Source organism: Hemicordylus capensis, chromosome 1, assembly GCF_027244095.1.
Source record: "Hemicordylus capensis ecotype Gifberg chromosome 1, rHemCap1.1.pri, whole genome shotgun sequence".
In the NCBI taxonomy this organism is placed as follows: domain Eukaryota; kingdom Metazoa; phylum Chordata; class Lepidosauria; order Squamata; family Cordylidae; genus Hemicordylus; species Hemicordylus capensis.
Window position 1 is genome coordinate 224,878,997 of NC_069657.1, and position 22,315 is coordinate 224,901,311.

Below are 22,315 nucleotides of genomic sequence, written 5' to 3' on the forward strand. Positions count from 1 at the left end.
ACTGAGAAAGAAAAAGTGCCATTTCTTTCTAAGGTGGCAAGGTAATAGATAATATTTCATTGCACTATGCCTATTTCCTAACATGGACACACACACACATGCAAGAAAAGTGCTGTTTTAAGGCACCATTTTAGTAAACACTATCAAAAGCATGGATGAGCCAAAGAATTTACACATACACATAAAGCTGAAAAATGAAGAGGAGAACATGGCAGAAGTTTGAGCACAAGACGAATATGACACTGCTTTTCTATTCAGCTTCTTGTATCCCAGAGGCTCAAAATGGCTAGATGAGGAGTTTTGTGGCCTCTAGTTGTGGTACTGGCAGGCAAATCAATGGTTATTCAAGTCACAGAATTATCCATTGCAGACAGGCAGAGCACCAATATACCATGCTTAACTTCCTACTTGAAATGCTCATCTGAATGTTGGCTAAATGGTATTAAAGAGAGAGTTATGACAGTCCAATTATAGTAACTCCCCACAATCCTGTTGGTAATCCACATTACAACAGAGGTTTGGGGAGAGTGTGTTCTGCTCCAGCAACTGCCTCTCCTCCTTCTCCGCAGCATGCTGGTTTGCAGAACTTTGCAAAAAGGCAAGGCATGCCACTACCATGGGCAGGAGAGCCCCTCCTGGGATGAATACATGGTCATTACAATTCAAAGCATGAAAGCATTCTATTATAATGTAAAATAAAATATAAGAGAAAAAACGTATCTATGGGCATACACACATATATATAAATATAGATGTGAGCAGAGAGATAGCACCAGAGAGAGCAAGAGAGAGTGTAAAATGTCTCAAAGGTTTAAGCAATACACTCAGATATTCTATTTTTCCAAGTTTGTAAGCAGGGAAGCAATGGTTGACTGCAAATAGCCTGCAAATAGTACAAAAGGTACTAAGAAATGGTACTTTTATCCTTCCACTGTCCAAGCAAGTCCCCTTTTAAGAGGGACAAAGCTTCCTCATCTCCAGTCCCTTTTAAAACCTATTCTTATAAGCTTAGCACAGAAAGAAGCTTGAGGCACCTGATGTGTATTCAGAACAGAAGGATTTCATTGGGGGGGGGGGAATTAGGGGACACAGGTGCCAGACCTTCTGTAGAATGTGCACTTCTGCTCCATTAATTGCTAACATATCCCCCCACCCCCAAGACCCCTCGGGAGAACAGCAGAGTGGCAGGCCCAGACTGGTACCCAGCAGCAACACCAGCAGCAAAAGTAGACAATTAGGTGCCAGAAGAAAAAGGAAGGAGGGGGGGAAGATGCAGTTGCCTAGCAACCAGACAGCAGAAACAGCTGTGTAGCAGGCCCAGGCTGGTACCCAGGCACCGACAAGCTAGCCAATTAGCACACTGTATTTAATGCTGATGTGGTGTCCTAGCAACAAGATGCACAAATCCGTCTGCCACACACACTTTCCTCACATTCCCCTTTCCTTTTATTCAAACCATCCCCCCCACCCCCCCCCCCACCCCACACACACTTACTTTTTGGCCCTAAATGACAAGTCTCTGCTGCTTCAATTTGCTATTATTTTTTGTCCTCAGAAAGGTTAGGAGAACTTTTTGAAATTATTCGTAATAAGTGCTTTTAAATTCGTGTTAGCACTAGGAGCTCAGGAGGTATGACCAGGCAATAGTTGCAAAGATTAAGACTGAGGGGGAAATGGCCAAATTGCAGCTCATTGTATTACTTTTGTTTTTTAATACCTTAAAAAAAAACATTTTGCTCACATATCCAATAGAAGGCTATTTATAACCCTCATTGTGATGGAATGCACAGTGTAAAAAGCAAACACCTTTTTTTTGTAGATTTGTATCTGGGGGAAAATATATTGCTATCACCAGACAGCACACAAAAATATTTCTCTTCTTTGGGATGGGAAGGAAAAGGAGAGAAACGTTAACCATGGTTATATCCTGAACAAACACTTGTCCTGATCCAGATAACCAGAAGCACAGCAGAAGGCTGCACATATGCTGTTGCACTGGTGGAAACTGCATATGGACCTATAACATGTGCATAATGCTTACTACATAGATCAAATAAAAGACACTGGAAACTCTCTGTGCCGATTCTGTTCATTCTTGACAGCAATTGGCATTCAACGAGGGTGGAAATCAACCAGGTGAAGACACCCTACCAAATCCACAATTGTTCTCCTGGAATATTTGCCTAACACCAATTGTTTCCAATTCATGAAATCAGTCCATCCCTCCTCGGGCATTTAAGGATGCAGGTTCATTGGTGCAAAAGTGAGACAAGCCATGCAACCATACCTCAAGATTTTTATTAATCCCATCATGATGCCTCTTACACAACATATAACGCCTCTTACTCTCAACATATAACGCCTTTGTACCAGTGTTCCCTCTAAGGAACATGTGTGTGCACACACTCACATGGTTTTTTATGTCCACTCAGTTAATTTTAGATCCCGCTCAGGTTGTATCAGGAAGGCCCCATTCTGAATGTATGTATGTATACACTGCTTTGATACTGCCACCCAGAACAAAATTCATTCTGCGCACAGATGAAAAAAATTAGAGAGAATACCGCTTTTTACTGGTCTTTAGTTTTATTGATGAAGCACTTAACACTGCAAGAGGTAGTATAAGTGATGGAAAAGTCTGTTTCATCTTTGGAACAATGTAGATCATGGCAACTTACTCCATTGTAGGCATTGTTCACTTGAATGGTACTTTGGTTTAACAAATATCCATAACGCCTCTTACCTCTGGTAGTGTTCATGGTGAGAGAAAAGAATCAAAGAAGGAACAGAAGTGCAGACAGACCCTCCTTTAGAAGAATAAGCACCTTGACCCCTGAACTCTTTGTGTGAAGGTTACAGGAGTGCATCCTGCTCTCCAACTTCCAAGATGCATTATGGAAGGCAGAAAGTAGCTGCTTGCACTATAGGAATTTAAAAAGAACTGTGAGCTATCCCTGCATTACATCCCTGAGAATAATCCTCCTTTGGGGAGAAAGCAGGGGTAATACATTTCTGCTCTTAAAACAAATGTGAATAGTACAAAGGGCAGACATGACTTTTCAAGTATTTCCTACAAAAGAACCTAATGTTGCTTGTTAAAAGAGACCCAAGCTAAAGGGAGCCATGACTAAGCACAAATGAAATTAAGGGGCCTTGAGTTAGTCATAACCAACTTGCCTCACTTATTTCAATGGTGCCTGGTCTGGCTCCTGCCAAGTGTAAAGCTGTGACCGAAACATTTACTTTGAAAAAAGCTCGGTAACAAATTACACATTACTTTAATTACATTACTGTCATTAAGAGATGGGCTTAAAACAGGAAATGTCTAATGCCAAAAAGCCCCTAAAGTCAAAAGTGGAAGGGGACTGATGTGGACTAAAACCACTCCCTCCACCGTGCCATTTTTCACACAACATTCCCCCAAATGGGCTATTTACTAGCACCAGATTTTGGGCACACATTGCTGCTTTGAAGAGCATGTTCGGTTAGAAAAACATACATGGGAAGTACCCCTTACTGTGTATTGCAGCCCTGATCTAGGTCACCCACGTGGGATGCTTTTCAAGGAGCCAGAGTGGTGTAGTGGTTAGAGTGCTGGACTAGGACTGGGGAGACCCGAGTTCAAATCCCCATTCAGCCATGAGACTTGCTTGGTGTCTCTGGGCCAGTCACTTCTCTCTCAGCCTAACCTACTTCACAGGGTTGTTGTGAGGAGAAACTCAAGTATGTAGTACACCACTCTGGGCTCCCTGGAGGAAGAGCGGGATATAAAATGTAAAAATAATCACAACAACAACAACCACAACAACCACCCTATGGAGACACTTTCTGTTTAAGCCTCTCTCATAACAGTCCAAATGTAGCAAATGGGTGAAACAATCTCCACTTACTTCCAAATAAAATTGCCTAAAATCAAGATTAAGTCACATTAAAACTGAATCTTCCCTATCCCAGATCTTGGAAGCATGTTCCACCTAGTCCAGCGGAAGCCTCCTTCCCACCCCTTCACCCTCCATCTCCTCCTCCTGCCAGCTACCCTCTGCTAGGAGTCCCTAGCTTGCCATTCTGTAGTGTGGCTCCTAAAATCCCAACTGGATAAAGCTACTAACCGCTCACCTGTGGCTGAGCAGACTGGTCTTTGGCCACCTTTCCCTGCTGTAGCCTTCCAGCTGCATCAGTCCTTTGACTCTTCCACCATAGCCAGCTGTTTCTGAGGAGCAGAAGCCTGTACCCCAAGGTGACTTCCCTGTCCATCTGCTTCTACAGCAAAAAGACTGCCCCCTACCAAGTCCTACTCTGGGCATCCTCTTGGGTGTACATTGTGGATGGAACTGAATGAATTAACGCTTCCACAGAAGTCTCTCGCCATTTAATTTTACGGAATTGATTCCCATCAAGACATTTTGCTTTCTGTCTTAGACAGAAATATACTTCTTGTTGTTGTTTCACTTTTGTTCAATCTAAATTAGTTCTCCTTCTTTCACTTGCTTCACTGGCATTTGCTGTGACAGGGCTGAAAATTCTCCCTTCCCCTGTCCACAAGCCAAACTGACATGGCTTGCAAAAATACTTGCTATGCAACTAAAAGGGACCAGGGTATTACAGCTGGCTGGATTTATCTCTATACACAATGAAGAGTCCATGCTATTTCAGTTCTCCTTCGCACCCAAGAAATAGGTGCTCTTTCCTCCAACTACAGACTTCACCTTTTCCTGCTACCTAGAGTTCTCTTTCACACGTATCTTCTCATATGACAAGTGACTTCTCCATTTTACTCCAGGCCAAAATCTGCTGATACTTTTTTACACGTTTGTTTTTAGCAACTGCTCCTTGGCGCAACATAAATTAGCACTACCACTAAAAAAAAAATAAAGCTTCACTGAAATAAAAATTGAGGATCCTTGTTATGTTCAGTTGAATTAACTTCCTTTCTGCAGAGAGCTGCTTGGCCCAAGAGCCGTGTGCCAAACTCTTCATACAGTAAGTGATGGAACAGCCCTCACTTCTCAGTCTTCCCTCTCTATCTCACAGGAACACAGGAAGCTGCTGTACACTGAGTCAGACCATTGGTCTATCTAGCTCAGTATTGCTTTCACAGACTGGCAGCGGCTCTCCAAGGTTGCAGGCAGGAATCTCTCTCAGCCCTCTCTTGGAGATGCTGCCAGGGAGGGAACTTGAAACCTTCTGCTCTTCCCAGAGTGGCTCCATCTCCACTGATTCATCTCAGCCCCCCTCCCAAACAACTGTCTCCGCCTTCACCCTGGCCTAGGAAGCTCAAAGGACCTATTCTTTCAGGTGCTGCCACTACTCTTATTTTCCTTCCAGGCTCCTAGAATATGGCTGAGAAGACATGGGATGTGGAAAGGCTCAGGCCTAAGCCAGATAGGAACATTGGAGGCTGCCTTATACTGAGTCAGACCATTGGTCCATCTAGCTCAGTACTGTCAACACAGTCAGGCAGTGGCTTCTCCAAGGTTACAGGCAGGTGTCTGTCTCAGCTCTAACTTGGAGACACCAGGGAGGGAAATTGGAACCTTGCAAGTATGCAGATGCTTTTCACAGAATGGCCCTATCCCCTAAGGGGAATATCTTACAGTGCTCACATGTAATGTCCCAATCAAATGCAAACCAGGGCAGATCCTGCTTAGCTTAGCAAAAGGGACAATTCATACTTGCTACCACAAGACCACCGCTCCTCCTCTTTGTTTGCCCCCAGGCAAAAGACTTGCTGTATCAATTCTTGAGTAAACAGTCTCTTCCTAGCAAGGCCATGTTACTCACTTCCATAATTCGTAACCTGCCCTCCCTCCCCTTTTCTAGATATTGGGTGATAGATGAGGCAGGGTAGATTAGGGTCCATGAAAGTGAGTAACACAGCCTTTCTACTAAGGATAGGTGGTTTACCCAAGAAGAGATGGTGCAAATCTCGTGCCTGGGGACTCCATGGCTTGGCCACATGGGGTTTTTCAGTGTGCCCTAACCTGCAACCAATGCTTATCAAAGTGCTGGAACTAGCCATGCTGTAACTCAACACTTTGACCACCGTATTACCCACATTTCATCATGCTCTGAACATGGTTGGCCAACATGAATGCAAGAGGAGAGTTGCTTAAGGATTATCTCAAAAAGAGTGAATCCTTTTCATTTTTTGGAATACGCCCCCTGTCAAAATAAGAGCATCTTCATCTCCGATTGCTTTTTAAAAGACCCTTAAGACATAGCTCTTTTCTCAGGCTTTTAATTAAAATTAATTTTAAACTGTGTGATTTTTGTTATTCTATGAAATTGTTTTGTTTTTATTCTGTTTTATATTTGTTGTATACTGCCTAGAGAGAGACATATCAGGCAGTATATAAAAATGATAAATAAATAATTTTTCTATAATTTCCTTCTATATATAACATTTGTTGACTCTTCTGCTGCAAGTTGGGATGCATATAAATATATGAAGTTGGCTTATACTGAGTCTAACTAGTGGTCCATCTAGCCTGAGTCTAACTAGTGGTCCATCTAGCCTGAGTCTAACTAGTGGTCCATCTAGCCTTCTGCTTCAGCTGACAACAGCTATCCAAGATCTTGCATAGAGTCATCCAAAGTCAGCTCAGATAGTCAAGATCATTTTTTTAAAGCACCAGGGACTGAATTTGAGACTCTTTCGTAAACTATGCCTGTGATCTTCCACTGAGCTATAGCAGACTCAGCTTACTGGTTTTGTTACAATGGATTGTGACCTCTGCAGTCAATCTTGCAATGGAATCCATGTGAAAAACTTCTTTGTCAAAATTAGCTCCAGTGTATGCTGGCTTTCAGTATCTCCATCATTTCAGCAAAACTTGTCAAAGTTCACCAGAGTTTCTCATGTGCCCGAGACATTCTATCACATTCTGTCTGTGTGGCTGCTGCAATAGCTACTGCACGATGAACAAAAGTCCAACCACCTAGTATTCAAGATGATACACACACACACACACACACACACACACACACACACACACACACACACACCTTTGTCTATCAGAGTTTAAAAAGAAAATAGAGGCAGAGCAATTAAGCCACAGAGAGCATCCTCTTCCCCTGCACACAAGAGTTACCAGCAGCCAAAGGGAAAAATAATATCTTGCAGTCTTTTCAGACCTTCAGTTCAGCAGTCAACCAAGCCAAGTGGCTGGCAGCCATTGGCATTGCCAAGCATGTTCACAATTGACAGTGTATTACACTGATGATGGTTCCAAGAAGCTACAGCCATGTGCAGAGACAAAGGACACGGCAAAATGACTGCTTCATGTCTATAATCTTGGTTCTGTACATTTGGGACCCTTACAATACACCCCAAAATTTCCAAACCACACCCCTTTAATACTTCCTATTTTGGTTTTGGAGGCAATTCAGCTCTCTTCTTGCATAAGTAATGCTAGCTTCATTGTTTAGAGAGATCAGACAGTACCGATTGAGAAAGGCAAACTATATAAACATAAGCACAGCTGTTCTGGGTCATATTTGGAGTTCATCCAGCTCAGCATTTACTCTCTCTCCAACAGTGACTAGGACCAGCACTTTTAATTGCACAGGAGAATAATAGAGTCTTCCACTCTATAGAATCCAGAGCTTGAAGGCATCTAGGGCACTTTACTATGCACAAGGATGGATGTCATGCACATCATCTCTATCGTAAGTGACATTTCTCTCTTTTCCATGAGTTTGTTCAAGACTGGAAAGTATGGACTACGGTCTAGAGCTTAACATATATTATATAGGCTTTCCATTGCCAATTACAGAGATGGGTTTCATGGGCATATTGGACTTGGGAAGTCTACAGTAGAGAGGCTTCCATCACACATATTACTCTGTCTTGTTGATCACTGCCAGAAGTCCTGATTTGAGCTGCACCAGATTGTTGGAATTTAAATTCCAGATTATTGGAATTTAACAATATGATAGAGCCAGAAAGCTGGACCAAATGGCCATGCCCTACTGGCACTTTTGTGAGGTACATCTGTCCTCTGATTATGGCATGCATTTTAAGTTGTTTGGGGTTGTTTTGTGAATGATACAGGCTGGGAGGAGGCTTGGACTACAAAGGATCATGCTGTCCAAGCCTCCTCCCAGCCTGCATCATTCACAAAACAACCCACACAATCCAAACTAAAAGGTGTGCCATAATGAGGGGACAGATGCACCACACAGAACCACCAGCAAAACAAACAGGCCCAAACCTCAATAGACTTCCTCTGAATCTAGACCAGCCTTAAATACTTTTAACAGTACCAGAATGAGGGCAAAACAGAACTATCCTCAACCAGGTAGGGCTGTGCATGAACCCAAAAACGCAGTTCAGTTTGAATTTGTACCAATTGAAAACAAAATGCGTTGCTCCGAGCCGGTTCAGTCAAATGCATTAGATGGAACCGGTTCAGGAGGTTTGTGCGGCTAATATAATTGTAAACAGGAATCTGGTGAGGATTCCCCTTTACAAGTACAGGGGGAGGGAGACCCTTACAAGGGTAAGAGGTGGCTGGGTGGGGGCTCCGAGAGAGGTAAAAAGCTGCCAGGGAGGGTGAGCAGCAGTGAGCAGCAACACCGGCCACCACACCAGCTGGGTAAGCAGCTTATTATCTCTCTTGTTGCCCCCACCTGGCCACCCCTTACTGTGCTGAACCGGTTCGCCCAAATCGAGCCTGGTTCCGTCTGGTCATGGAACAAATCACCCCGTTTGGGTCTGTGATCGAACCTCCAACCTGATCCTAGTTTGAGGCCACGAACCGGTTGTGCACACCCCTACAACCAGGTGGCCAGCTTGTCTTGGCTCTGTATTGGAAGGACTAGGAACCCCAAACACAACTCCAATGCGGTATTATGGCAGGGGAAAGTGAAATTGATACGCTCTTCCTTAAACCTTTAAAATGCTTTTTTGTAAAAATGGTGGGGGTTCTTTTTTTGACCTAGAGGTGGCAAACCAGTGAAAACCTATCAGTGTCTTCTCACAACATGCATCTCCTAAAGTGCCTCCTAATAGTGTCTGCAATCTTAACTATGATTCTGTACATCCACGACATATTCATAGGGAATGTGTGTGCCTTAGGCTGGAATGCATCCTGTCCAAAGGTATAAGGTGTGGGGCTGAGAAAAATAAGCAACTAATTGGCTGACTTGCAACCATTCCATGCTGAATAATCACCCTCATAGTCTCTCCAATCCTCCATTCATGGGCTCCAAAACAGACTTTATGCTGACTGTGTTCTGGGTTGTCTGACCTGAAACATTTAGCTGGCTATGGAGAAAAGATGGTGGCAGATTGCTCCTCTAATCCTGGGCAAGTCCTTCACTTGCCCAGCTGCTAGCAAGGGGCCTGGAAGACCAGGTAGGGAGGCAGAAGAAAGATAGGAGCAAAACTCTGGAACAAGATTTCACAAGAGCTCAGGTAAATGTGCACATGATAATGGCTTTATTGCTCTTCAGAGTATTTGTGTAGATAATAGACACCATTTTACCATACATCTGCACCTGACTGAGACTAAAAATGTATTTGCCACTTGGCAGGATAGAAACACAACCAGTTTATGAACACACTGTGGCAAATGGCCATCTGTACCTACTTACTAATAAAGTTACTTTCACATCACCTGCTATGCTGCTACCCCTGCTAACTAAGTAAAGAGACACTTTTAAAAGTGGCAATTCTCTTATATTTAGCAGGGAGAGCAACTGGCCCTATCCAATAGCCGTTGCTGATATCTGCCTTGTTTCATTTTAGATTGTGAGCCCTTTGGGGACAGGGGGCCATCTTATTTATGTCTTATTTATTTTCTATGTAAACCGCTTTGAGAACTTTGGTTGAAGAGCGGTATATAAATATACGTAGTTCGTATGGTGCTGGCTTACAAACACAGCTTCATTAGCCAGATTTATAAATTAAAAGTCTGCACTAGAAAAAAAGCAGAATGTAGCTGGTGGTTGTTAAAAATGATACCCATCCCCACAAAATTACAGAAAGAAACAAAAAGATAAATTAGTTCAATCTCCAGCCTAGGACAAGATATCCTACAAAGCAGCTTTAGAAGATGACTTCAATTTTTGAGTACCTGAAATATGCTCTCACAATCTGACCAATTCTCTTGCTGAACTAATCATACATTTAATAGCTTTTGATAACATTTAATTCAAATTGTAGCTTAAACCAATACTGCTTTTTCTGCCATTCAAAAACTACTACTACTAAGCATCTAAATAGCACACTAGATGGTTCAAACAACTTTATTTGCATGATCTCAGTAATCCTTACCAAGCGTGGTCAGGATCATCACCACATTCCAGTTGGGGGCGGTGGGCTAAGATGGTGGCTCAGATCAGAGTCAGTCATCACACCAAATCCATGATCAAGGATAATTAGTGATGGTTTGGCATGATATCTGAATAGTCCAACCATGGTTCTGGCCAGCAAATCAGAAATCACAGTTTGAAGTGGTTTTACAAACTATGGCTTGTGTTAACTGTGACTTAGCATGCTGGAAAAGTGATAAACCATGGTGATGGCCACTAGAGATGTGCAAACAGGTCGGAACAGAACTGGTTCAAAATCGAATTGGTTCAGTTTGAAGGCTTGGGGTTGAGCCGAACCACCCCTTAGTTTGGGCTCAACCCCAGACCGGCCCATTTGGGAGGTTTGAGAACTATTTTAGGTTCGCGGGGGGAAATGTATTTTGAATGTATACAGTGAAATGTTCTGTGGGATGAGGATGTGGTTCAGTAGGCAAAGCACTAAACTCTTTGATGGGGAGACCTAGATTCAAACTGCAAACAGCTACAGGTCTGGGTAGCCTTGAATAAAATGATCTACCCCAGCAAGGTTATTCTGAGTGCCAAGGTAGACATGTTGTTGAATATGTCATTGTCTAGTTTGAGGGGGCCCATTAATCTTAAAACAGCAGCTGCAGAGGAGCTCAGTTTAGATCAGGACTGCAGCACAGAAGTAGTGAATGTGTAATCCTGGCCAGCAACGGTGTGAAAAGTGTGTTCCGCTGTGTGAAACGGGATGCTGGACTAGATAGGCCCCAAAAAGAATCAAGCGTAAGATCAAAGTTCTACAAATGTGACAAATAAACAACAGCAACAACAACAATACAAAATTAACAACTTGCAACATCATGTCTCTGCCTGCCTTTATTTTCCATACACAAACACACAGAATGTCTGCTGTATACTTTTCTAGTCTCTGTCACCCAGTAGTTACAATGTTTATCTTATATGGCACCAAGTAACATAAATACACTGTAACACCACAAAGCTTTGCTTATTGAAGGGTTATAAGAACCTCATGAACATGAAAAACTAAGAGTGGGAGCAGCCAGCTAACAATTCCGTATGCCTTCCATATGCCACGAAGACTGACATTTTAAATGCCAAACAATAATTTTGCACAAGAACTAGGGTGTACTGAAGTGGTTTTGAAGGCTTTTGGTCATAGGACTAAAAGGTGCTTCTTCAGTGCTTTTTCTTTTTAATGTTCTTTTTAATCCAGACCATATTAAACGCACATGGTGGCTACTCTTACAAAGATAAACTGAAAAGGATCCAGCCCTCTCTTCTGCCTACAATCTGTTACATCATAGCATTCTTAGAGCTATGTACCAAGTGCAAGACAAAGACCATCCACACCAACCCTTGGCTGGCAGGATCCTCAACACATTAAACCCCCATATATGTCATCCATTTGCCCCAAGCAGAGAGAACAAAAACACTATATACAGAAGATGAATTCTATGTCCAAGGAATCTCATCTAGACGGCTCAAACAAATGACCAAAAGCAATCTCCTTATAAAGCTTTTCTTGTCAAGTGACCTGGATGCTTCTCTGTGTCGCTGGTGTTTTGAGGTATTGCAAGCAATGTATCAAAAATGGGGAAATTTAGGAATCACGACAGATAAGCCAGGTCATTCTCAAACAGGTAATTCCCATCCTTCCTGACAGACTCATACAGCACATTGTTCCAACCCATCTTCTATAACCAAGACCGATAATTGTTATCCAGAGACTTCAGCTCTGAACACAACAAGGTTGTTTTCATGACCAATACCAAGGTGGGAAGGCAGGGTTCAACCTACCTTCCCCCAGAGGATTGCTCTTTGTATCTTTGGCACACAAGGCATGCACGCACATGATCTGCACTGCTGGGATCACCAGAGGCTCGGACTCATTTTCCCGGACTCCGGATATCCCACAAGGCACCACGCTCTAGGTGCCCGTCTAGACACATGATCCCGACAGCCGGGTTAAGGGCGCACTTGCTCCCTTAACTTTGGCTAAGGGCAGGGCTAAGGAGTGGGGTTAGGTTGGGTGGGAGCACCAGGATCCACACGGATCCCGGCACTCCACACAAGCAGCATAGCCAAGGCTAGGCTGCCTTAGCTTGGGCTAGGCTGCTCGTGAGAACAGTCTCAACGAGTCCTAAAGATAAATAAATAAAAGGAGCAAGTTTGGCAAATGAGACTCAAGCATAATCCAACACAAGTACCTGTGTGAGTCCTCTGGTGTGCTTTTAAGTGTGAGCTCTTTGTATAAACCTTCCGGCACCCATTAAACTGACAGCGATGAACTCTCTTCTTGTTTTCTGGAGATGCATCAGCCCCTGCTCCTCCTAGCTCACTGTCGCTGAGTGCACATTTTGTTGTGCTGGCTGGTGCCACCACACCAACCTTTACTGAGCTGAGGGCAGTTTTCTTTGCCACTAATTTCAGTGTCACTGTGCCATCCACCGCAGAGACAGTTTGTGACGTTTTAACAAGATGGCGACCGAGCTCAGGAGAGGATGGGGGTGTTAGTGAGGTCACTGCGTTTAGTTGGGCCTGGTTAACGGCAGTATAGCCTTCTGTGGAGGAGCCGATAGGTTGTAAGCTGAGGCAAGTCTCAGACAGCAGTTTGTCCCTTGAGAGGATAACGTCCATGTTGGCATTTTTGTCACATGTACTCATGTCTACTGGTAGCAAGAGAGGGTCTAACCGCTGGATACTGTCTTCTATGCCTTGAGCTGAGGAGGTATGAAGGAAACAGTCCAAATCATCACCAAAGCTCTCCGAGATCTTCCTGGGCTCTGTCTGAAGATAGCGTTCCAGCTCAAGGCATGTCTGCAAGGACAGAAGGAGAAAGAAGTTATCATTAGACATCAAGCGCAATCGCAGCCACCACTCAGAACAAAAGGAGAGGCAAAGTGCTTGTTCTATTTGGGGATAACATACAGTGAAGCCACAGCAATCATAAAGGAGTACAAAGGAGGCAGGTATCATCCATAGCACCAAGATCAGGCATTGTGCCATTTTCCACAGAATAAAAACCCACATGTTACTTTTGTTCTACTTTCTACACCTTGTATAGTACCAAAATACCTGAACTCCAAGAAGGAAGGTCATGGGAGGCTCAGGAGTGGAAGAAGTTCTTTTCTGTTGCCTAGCAACCCTAGGAGCAACTCCTTCTGAAGCAACCCTCAAAAGGGTGGTTAACTACAATTTTTATTAACTTGGATATTTTTAGTAGAAAAGTGAAGTTATGAATATTTTAAATAAAAATTATTTCTCCTTCCTCTTCTCCCACCCCTCCAAAGATTCAACTGGAATTGGAAGAATGACTGGGGCAGTGAATGACTGTACTCCTCAGATCTGTAAGGAAAAAGCTCTGTAAGCAGGCCCAGATAGAAGCCCCAAAGTCAACTTAACATACTGTTTCTCCCATTCTCCCAAATGTTTTTTAAAAAACCAACAGCAGTATTGAGAAGCTATGAGTTTTAAATGGATGAACCAAAGTGGGAGAGGTTTAACTCATTCACCTCTGGCTATTTCCCCACTTGTGGTGGAAAAGGCATAGCAAGAACACATGATCAGCTCTCACAACTATATGATTTGCATCCCTGGGATAACACAAAATTATTTGTCATGAATTTGGCACAGCATCCAATTTCGAACAAAAAATCCAAGCCATGGGATCAACAAGACCTTCATGCCTAGATCCATGTGCATTTACTTATGTAAAAACAGACAATTTCATTCCATTTCAAGGCCTTCTGTCAATTCTGCAGCTGTAGCTTCTCTGGGCCTGGCACACTGGTGGATCCAGTAGCATGTCACATTCTCCCACTTACAGTGGAAAGGAACTGGAGTCTGGCTCACTAGAGTAGATAGGTAGACTGTTGCAGCAACAAAACAGAAGAAATACTTGGTTTAAATGGGAATCTTTCCCTGCCCTAGAACTTCAAACGGGAGGCATCTCTGGACCAGGACATGGCAACTACCATCAAAATGTCTATTAGTTTTTAAAAGATCTTTGAAGACCCATCTTTTTAACCAGGCCTTTTAGCTTTTGTAATTTTAAATATTGTATTTATTTTTTTTCATTTTAAGCAGCTTTCTGGAGTTTTAATTGATTTTAATGTTTTATTTATTTGCATTGTTTTATGATTGTGAACTGCCCCGAGACTTTGGTTTGGGGTGGTATATAAATGTATTAAATAGATAAAATAAATAAAAAAATAAAAATAAAAAACAAATCCACTGTACCATAGAGGGCAAAGCCTTAAGACCTGTGGGCCACAGCCCTAAGGTAGTCAGAAATGTCCTGTTATGAATGCCAGGTTGCTTTAGGCCTGACACTCATGCTCCTTCAAGCTGGGCTACCTGGGAGATCCAAGTGAAGAAGGGCTACATCTGCAAGGCCATAGAACCAGGGGTGGATTTTAGGGCCCTGTAAACACTCACTGCTGAGGGGCAACTCTACATTTTCAGCCACTCAGCACAAGAATAAATATTCTAGAAAATACAGCCAGATAATGGAGTTTGATATGCATTCCCAGTAGCCTGTGGATACCCAATGAGGGTAATTTTTAAACAAGTTAAAGAGTTCCTCTTAACCACGGAACTCAAATATTTCCTGCTCTCTCTTTGTCCTTAGTTTACTCTCTGTTTCACAGTACAGAAACATGGAACTGGCTCTGTAAAGGGCTCATAATCCATAGGTTAGCAAAAGTGGAGGTTGACAGAGACAAAAGACCACTAAATCTAGTGCTGGATATGAAGTCGCTGTTGCCTGGACATTAAAATGCTGTGTTTGGTCTCCTAACTTCCTGTGGAGAGGGTAGTGGGGAGCTGTCCCTTTAAGGCATTGCTCCTCTTATGACAACCATAGTGGTCCTGACAGTCTTTGAGCCTTGTCATTAATTTTCCATAAAGAACAGTTTCTCCACAAGCCTTCTTTCAGGCAAGGCCTGATGCTTCAGAAACCTATAATTATTCTTGGATCCCACCCCCTGCAGTCTTTGCACCTGTGTCAGCTCAAGATACCAGCTGGTCAAATCTTGCCTTCTGCCTCTGAAATACAAAACCACCTCATCAAGCCCATCTCCCCTTAAAAGGAAAGGACACGCACACACACAGCAATATGAAAAAATCAAAAAGAGAAAGAGAGAGAGCTCTTTCCAACATCCGCATATACAACCCCAGAGTTAGACAAGATTTCTGCCTGAAACAGCAGGAGGAATGGAATAGGGGCTGCATACCACATGTAGCCTTCAAAGCACCCCTCACTAGCCTGTGGGCTATTGTCAGGATCTAGAGAGTTTACGTTTCCATTTGTAAAAGGTTGTCTATGTTTTTAACCCCCTGCATTAGTTGTGGTTAAAAATATGTGATGACAGGAATGCTAAATAACCAGAAATAAAAAGAAGAGAACTACTAATTGCATTGCAATTCTCACAATCTCCTAATCACAAGAATTGATCACATATCAATATTTTTCCAGGTGTTGACTCAGGTTTTCCTAAATTCCCACATTTGAGGAGAGATGTAGAGATGAGCAAAACCATTCAAGCTCAAAAAGATTCAAGCTTGAAGCAGCCATTCTGAGTGTTTTGAGCTCGAAATGAAACACTCTTAAAATAGAGGGCCTCTGTTTAGAGCTCAAAAGAAATCTACCCTGTTTCAGGCTTAAATTGTTTCAGATGTTTTGTGCACCATTTTGAAGGACTGGTCTAATGATTGGGGTCAGAGGGTAGACTAGTCCTCTGGCAGGTAGACCAGGCACACAGCAGGTAAACCAGGTCACACGGCAAGTAGACCAGGCCTCTACTCCTGCCCAGCTCGGATGACTGATCTAGACTAGTCCTCTGACGCAGGCTGTCAGGAGCAGAGGCCTGGTCTACCCACCACATGAGGCAGGTAGACCATGTCTCTGCTCCAGACTTAGCACATTGGCCTATCTCTGAGGACTGGTCTACCCACCAACTCCAATCGGTAGACCAGCCCTCCAAAATGGTGCTCAAAACACACAAAATGTTTCAAGTGTTCCACTGCAACAGCTGGCCTGGCCGCTATTTCAATGAAACGTTTCAAGCTTTTTGTGTTTCATCATTTCAAGCTCCAAATGAAACGTAAAATCAGTTTCGTACATACCCCTAAGGAGATGTGAAAATGCCAGAAGCCACACAATGTGTCTGCCACCTTAATAAAAGTAATTAACAATTACAGGCAGCTGAACAGGCAAATGACATCAAGCCTTCCAATTCCTATTTTCCCAGTGTAGCGCACTCTGTTGAATACTTTGTTATGATGCCTTTAGAGAAGTGCTACAGATATAACACTTGTAAACCGGACGGAAATGGGTTGCCTTCTCAGAAGCACAACTCACGCCTCATCTGCGACTCCCCCTATGCTACAGACTGCCTTTACCCTCCTCCCCCACGCACTACAAGAATTCTTCCTTCAAATACATTTTTTCTGTCAATATTATTTTATATACCAATAAATTCAACAAACACAGTTCTCAAAGTGGTACAAAAGGAATAAGAATATCCTTTCGTGTCCCCAAAGATCTCACAGTCTAAATACACAGTCTAAATACACAGACGGGGCACCAGCAGCAGCAGGAGGGATGATAAGATGGGTTGCTTTCTCCCTGCTAAACATAAGAAGAAGAGTAATATGTAAATATTAACTTTCTCCGTCCCTCATCACTAGTGAAAGTGGGATCTGGCTGCTGCACTTGTGTTAAAAACACAAAGTGTTTTGGCATGGTCCCCACAAATGGAGAATTAAAGGAGAATGCTACATTGTGTCCATGTAACTGCTAGAAAATTCCTCTGAAGATGGTATTTTGAAATTGCATTGGGAATGATCTATTAGCTACACTAACAGCCACTTAGTTTTTATCCTTTGCATTTTCCCGTGCTGTGGGGTAAGCCCTCCTTTCTTTGCTGGTTGCACAAGGCAGTTTCTCTTCATAACTATGAAAGCTACACACTTGTCAGGTGTGGGGGTAGGAAGGAGCTGAGATTCTCTGGAGTGCAAATACTAAAGTCTACATAACTGTGGCCAGAAGACAGACAAGTCCTGGAAAGATTCCAAGTGGAAACATTTTGTGTAACAGCTATTTATCATGTCTAGAATAGATGTTAAAAGAATAAGTGTATACTCATGGTCTGTAAAAAAACTGGAGATGCATGTGATTCTCCATAATTTTTTATTCTGCATCTCTATTACACCAGCTTTAGTAATCTTCACTCTGTCCCCTAATTCGTTTGTCTGCAGTTGCCACCGGCTCGTCTGGTGGCTTCTCAGGAACGGGCCTTCTCCATTGCTGTCCCAAGACTTTGGAACACACTTCCTCCTGAAATAAGAGCCTCCCCACCTCTTAAAACTTTTAAAAGGGCAGTCAAGACGCATTTGTTCACCTAGGCTTTTAATTAGATACTGTTTTAATTGTGTTTTAATAGTTTTAACTTTTAATTTTAATGGTTGAAATGTTTTAATCTTTTATTGGCTGTCTTTTATTGTTTTGTAAACCGCCCAGAGAACTTGCATTTTGGGCGGTATAGAGATGTATTAAATAAATAAATAAACAAACAAACAAACAAACAAACTTGTGTTTGACAGAAGCAGCAATATTAAGGATGGTTTAAATTAGTCTTATTTTTGAGAAAGGGTCCCAGCAGTACGAGATGGTCGCTTTGTGGTTCAATGCTTCAGAACAAAGGCTTTAATAAAAAGACTTTAATTCCTAATATGCCCTTGGCCCTTTCCTACTGAATACCATAAGTGCTTCACACCAGAGAACTGGGGGGTAGGGGGTGCTGTGGAAATCATAACCTTCAGAAAAAAAAAAAAAAAACATAGCTTCACACCAAGATACAACTTAACAGAAGCAAAGGAAGAGATGGATGAGTATTGTGAAGATTGATACTGAACCAAAGACACCTAAAGATAAATGATGCCGCACAGCTGCTACAAGATAAAGAGAAACTGATAGATGTTATTCATTGCTAGAGTTGCTGTTTGAAGTGATGGACAGGGTCTGACAAAGAATAGGGTCTCTTGGGGGGGAAAAGAATGTTGGTGTGGAGTCCTCAGCCTAGAAGATGGTGCTTAAGCCTGCAACACCCTTTTCCAGGGGCCAGAGTTCAGATCAGGGGTTCTCAACCTTGGGTCCCCAGATACTGCTGGACTATAACTCCCATCATGCCCAGCTACAATGGCCTTAGACATACAGTTACCCGAGTATAGTATTCATGTGCCAAAGGAAGCATTCACACATCCACTTATCCTTTTTGAAACACATGGAAAGACTAATGAAGTAAAGATCAGATCCCCACTTTTGTATTTATTTACACATTTATTTGTAATGCACTAGTGGCAAGTAATACCTGCATGCATCCTTTGCTACTGACAAGGCATAAATGTATTCTGTGTACATACCACTCGTGTGTATACTATTTGCATACCAAACTGCTCAACATGGAACATGAAACTGCTTTCCATTGAACGTGGGGAGAAATACGTTCGTGACAGAAAACAGAACTTCCCTGGACTCACTGCTAAGTGGGACCCCAGTTGAAAATACACCACAAGAAAAAACACTTTCTGAAATCTTTGTTTTTGCATCCAAGCAGTAGGATTACTGGACAATCTGACAAAAGCAGTTTAGGCAGCTATGTGGCCATTTTACCCGTTAGGCAGCAAGAAACCTGCACTTGCCTCAAAGAGTGCACTTAACAGGGAGCCAAAAACAATCCTGGCTCCTTGACCAGTGTACCAGTATGATAACCTGTTTGCAGATAGCTATTGGTCACTTTTACAGTACAATTAAATCATTTTAGGTGCTCACCAAAAACACAAAGATGGCATAAAGTAGGCCATAGCTTGGCACATTTTATCACACTTGTCCACATCAGTGGCTTTCACTGGAGGGAGTAATTGACCCCCAAGTGAAGCACACAGGAAAAATATTTAAGATCCACACAGCCATGTGTTTCATATGATGGTCACACCAATCAGGCAAAATTTTCAGTTGGTGACCTTTAGTGAAAGCTCTTGAAAAGCTGGAGGAAAATTGCCTTCAACATCTGTAAGAGAAGACTAGACCACAGGAACACTCTGGAGCATCATAAAAAGCCCTAGGAGCCAGTGCTGCAATATTATCACTTCGATTGCAATATCTGATGTTTTTATTAATGCCCCAGGCACTAGTCAAGCAATTAGAAACGAATCTCAGCTTTCATTTTAAAAAGTTACATTCTAGCTCTTGAGGTTACATGAGAATATCTGAAAAATACAATTCCCAGAAGCTTGATGGTAAGGAAGCAATTAAAAAGAGCACCGAATTCCTTTAAAAAAAACATAGACACATACACAGACACACACTCCATAGGTTTTAAGCTCCTAAAGCAAGAATGTTTTAGGAATATTGATCAAAGGGTAGTGCGGGGGTGGGTATAAGTATAAAAATAATAAGGAAGATGATTCCTTGGAGGATGAGAAAGCCAAGCAATTTCTTCCTGTATCATGGGCCCCAGTGTCAACGGGAAATCTTTCTTAAACCGCACAGTCTTGTCTATAAGACAGCTGATGTCCAAACATGCAAGACTCTGGGAAATAATCAAAGATCACACAATTTAAAGCTATTAGTGAATGCTAATTTAATGTGCTTATTAACCAAATGGTACACATTCCCCAATTATGACCATATACAGTGGTATACTACAATGCTGAACTTTAGCTGAAGTCAAAAAGTAAAAGTTCTAAGTGGATATTTAATCATACCAAATTTAGAATATATAGCTCAGTTGAAATTAATTAGTATTACATGTATTAATATACCAAACGGGTTAATTATACTGCACATAACTTTGTTTTAGCCAAGTTTGAAACATCTAAACAACAAAAAGTAGGTGGAATATAGAACACACTCACCAGCATGATGTACAGTTCGAACATCTCCATTAGAACTTGCAGCAGCACCACTGCAGAGAAACAACAGTAGTGCTCCCAGCATTACTGCAGTTTCCCCCATGCGTGATAGTGGGAATAAATACAGTAATGCTGGTAGCACTACTGCCAGTTCTCTACAGCAGTGCCACTGTCTTCAGCAGTGGCACACGTTCCAATGGAGGCATTAGAACTGTGCATCATGTCAGCCACTGTCCCTGGCTGCACCTTTTACTTTTGTTGCAATCACATTGTGTACATTGGAAAGAAATCTGGTAAAAGGTGGTGAGAAATCAACCCATTCTGCATGTTGCAACTGCCTAACAGGCCAGCAGTGACTGACTTGATCAACAAATTGGTGAGAACCTAGCAACAAGCTTCATCACACAGCATGGATGGGTTTTTGGTTGGTGACTGTTTTGTGTCATCACAGGCTGCTGAGAGTTAGCTTATTACTAGGCTGGGTGGGGCCACCATTATGATGCCACCTCCATGATTAGTTGGCTTTCTCTGCCTCTAATAGTAGCTTATGCCCTTTATCAGAAGGGTGGAGATGTTTTGGAGTCCTCAAAAAAGTACTTGGGGGGTACTCAAAAATGTGTATCCCACTATGGGGGCAGCTCCACGTATTATATGATGAATAGGTTTGCGGCTTGTATACCATCATTTCCTGAAACAAGTAAGGCACGGACAACATTCACACGTGTCTATTAATGTATTTAAAATACATGTGTCTGGGAATCCTCCAGGGCTGCCAAATGCATGTACAGTATATTGACTGTTTCAAGATTTGTATACATTACTACTTTTCAAATGTTTGCTGCAGGAAACACCACTGGGATATGGTGTATGCAAGACACATTAAGTGTAGAAGTGCCCTGAGTCAGTCCTATGAAACATCAATATCTTGTGGCTGACATCAGTGAGCTCTAGATATTGCAGAGCAGTGATCTGCATGTCCTCCACATCAACATGTTTGTAGACGGACCTCTGAGCATCTGCCACAGAACCCCTGTGGGTAGCAGAGGATTTGGGAGAATGTGTTTAGCTACATATGCAGTTTAAAACAGGGTGCTGACCAGGATTTACGATCACCTTTTGTGAACTGAGAGTGTGTCCTAAAATGTGCCCAAGCTGTATGCTGCACATGAATAATCAGCAATGGCAGATAAGCTGCCTTCAGGAAAACATGTCCACTGATACTCTCATTAAGGAAGCTCTGATATGCTTCCAAGGAACTCCCGAATTTCTCTGGAGAACAGTTCAAAAACCACATTTCATAGTAAGAGCATCAAAACTCCTGCATTTTCACTCCTTTCCCCAACATTCTTAGTGTAAGTGAAAGCCAACATACTGTTCACCCCTTGCTTTAAAGCTCCTTGCTGTCAATCACAGATACCCTCTTTTTTCCTGTCAAATGTTGGAGGAAATGAATGTGAACAGACCCAAAATGTTCAATCCAGAGCCCTCTGAAACCAATGAAGTTCTTTCATTGAACTCTAATAGGTTTTAGATAGGACATTAACAATGGAATCCTGACTCTAGTAGAAAGCTAGTAGCAGGCTCAGCACTTATATGAGGTGAGAATCTTGTCTCTCCCCCTCCCTCTGTCTGTGACTTTGCTAAGGTGAGAATATTTCACATATAATAATTTAGATGCACTGGTACAATTACGCCGTTTTTAAATTTCTAAAAAAAATTCTCAACAGTTTACAATATCAAAAAAATAAGAACATGGCAGTAGAATAAACATACTATAATAAAACCAAGAATAAGAATAGTAGCATATAATAAATTGTGTGTGTACACACACACACACACACACACACACACACACACACACACACACCCTATTTCCCCTAAAAACGTGAAAAGGTTGTCAAACCAGGAGGGGGTTTTTTCACCAGAAAGGTGAAAAAGTTGTCAATCCAGAAGTACTTAAAATATGATCAAAACACTTTTGAGTGACAAATTCCTTTGAGGCTAAGTTTTATGTGCTGAATTACAGTGGTAGAGGAGATGTTTTCTATGCCAGTGGTCCCAGGTTCAATCCATGGCATCTCCAAAGGATTAAAAGTCA

The 22,315-nt window shown here is 42.3% G+C and overlaps 1 protein-coding gene across 1 annotated transcript in view; it reads right to left on the reverse strand.

Moving 5' to 3' along the window:
* The window catches only part of KLF7 (KLF transcription factor 7), a 95,884-nt gene that overhangs the window by 28,047 nt on the left and 45,522 nt on the right, over positions 1-22,315 (reverse strand). The window contains exon 2 of the mRNA XM_053285364.1: positions 12,510-13,119. Within this exon, the coding sequence (XP_053141339.1) occupies positions 12,510-13,119 (610 nt within the window). The remainder of the gene's footprint in view (positions 1-12,509; positions 13,120-22,315) is intronic.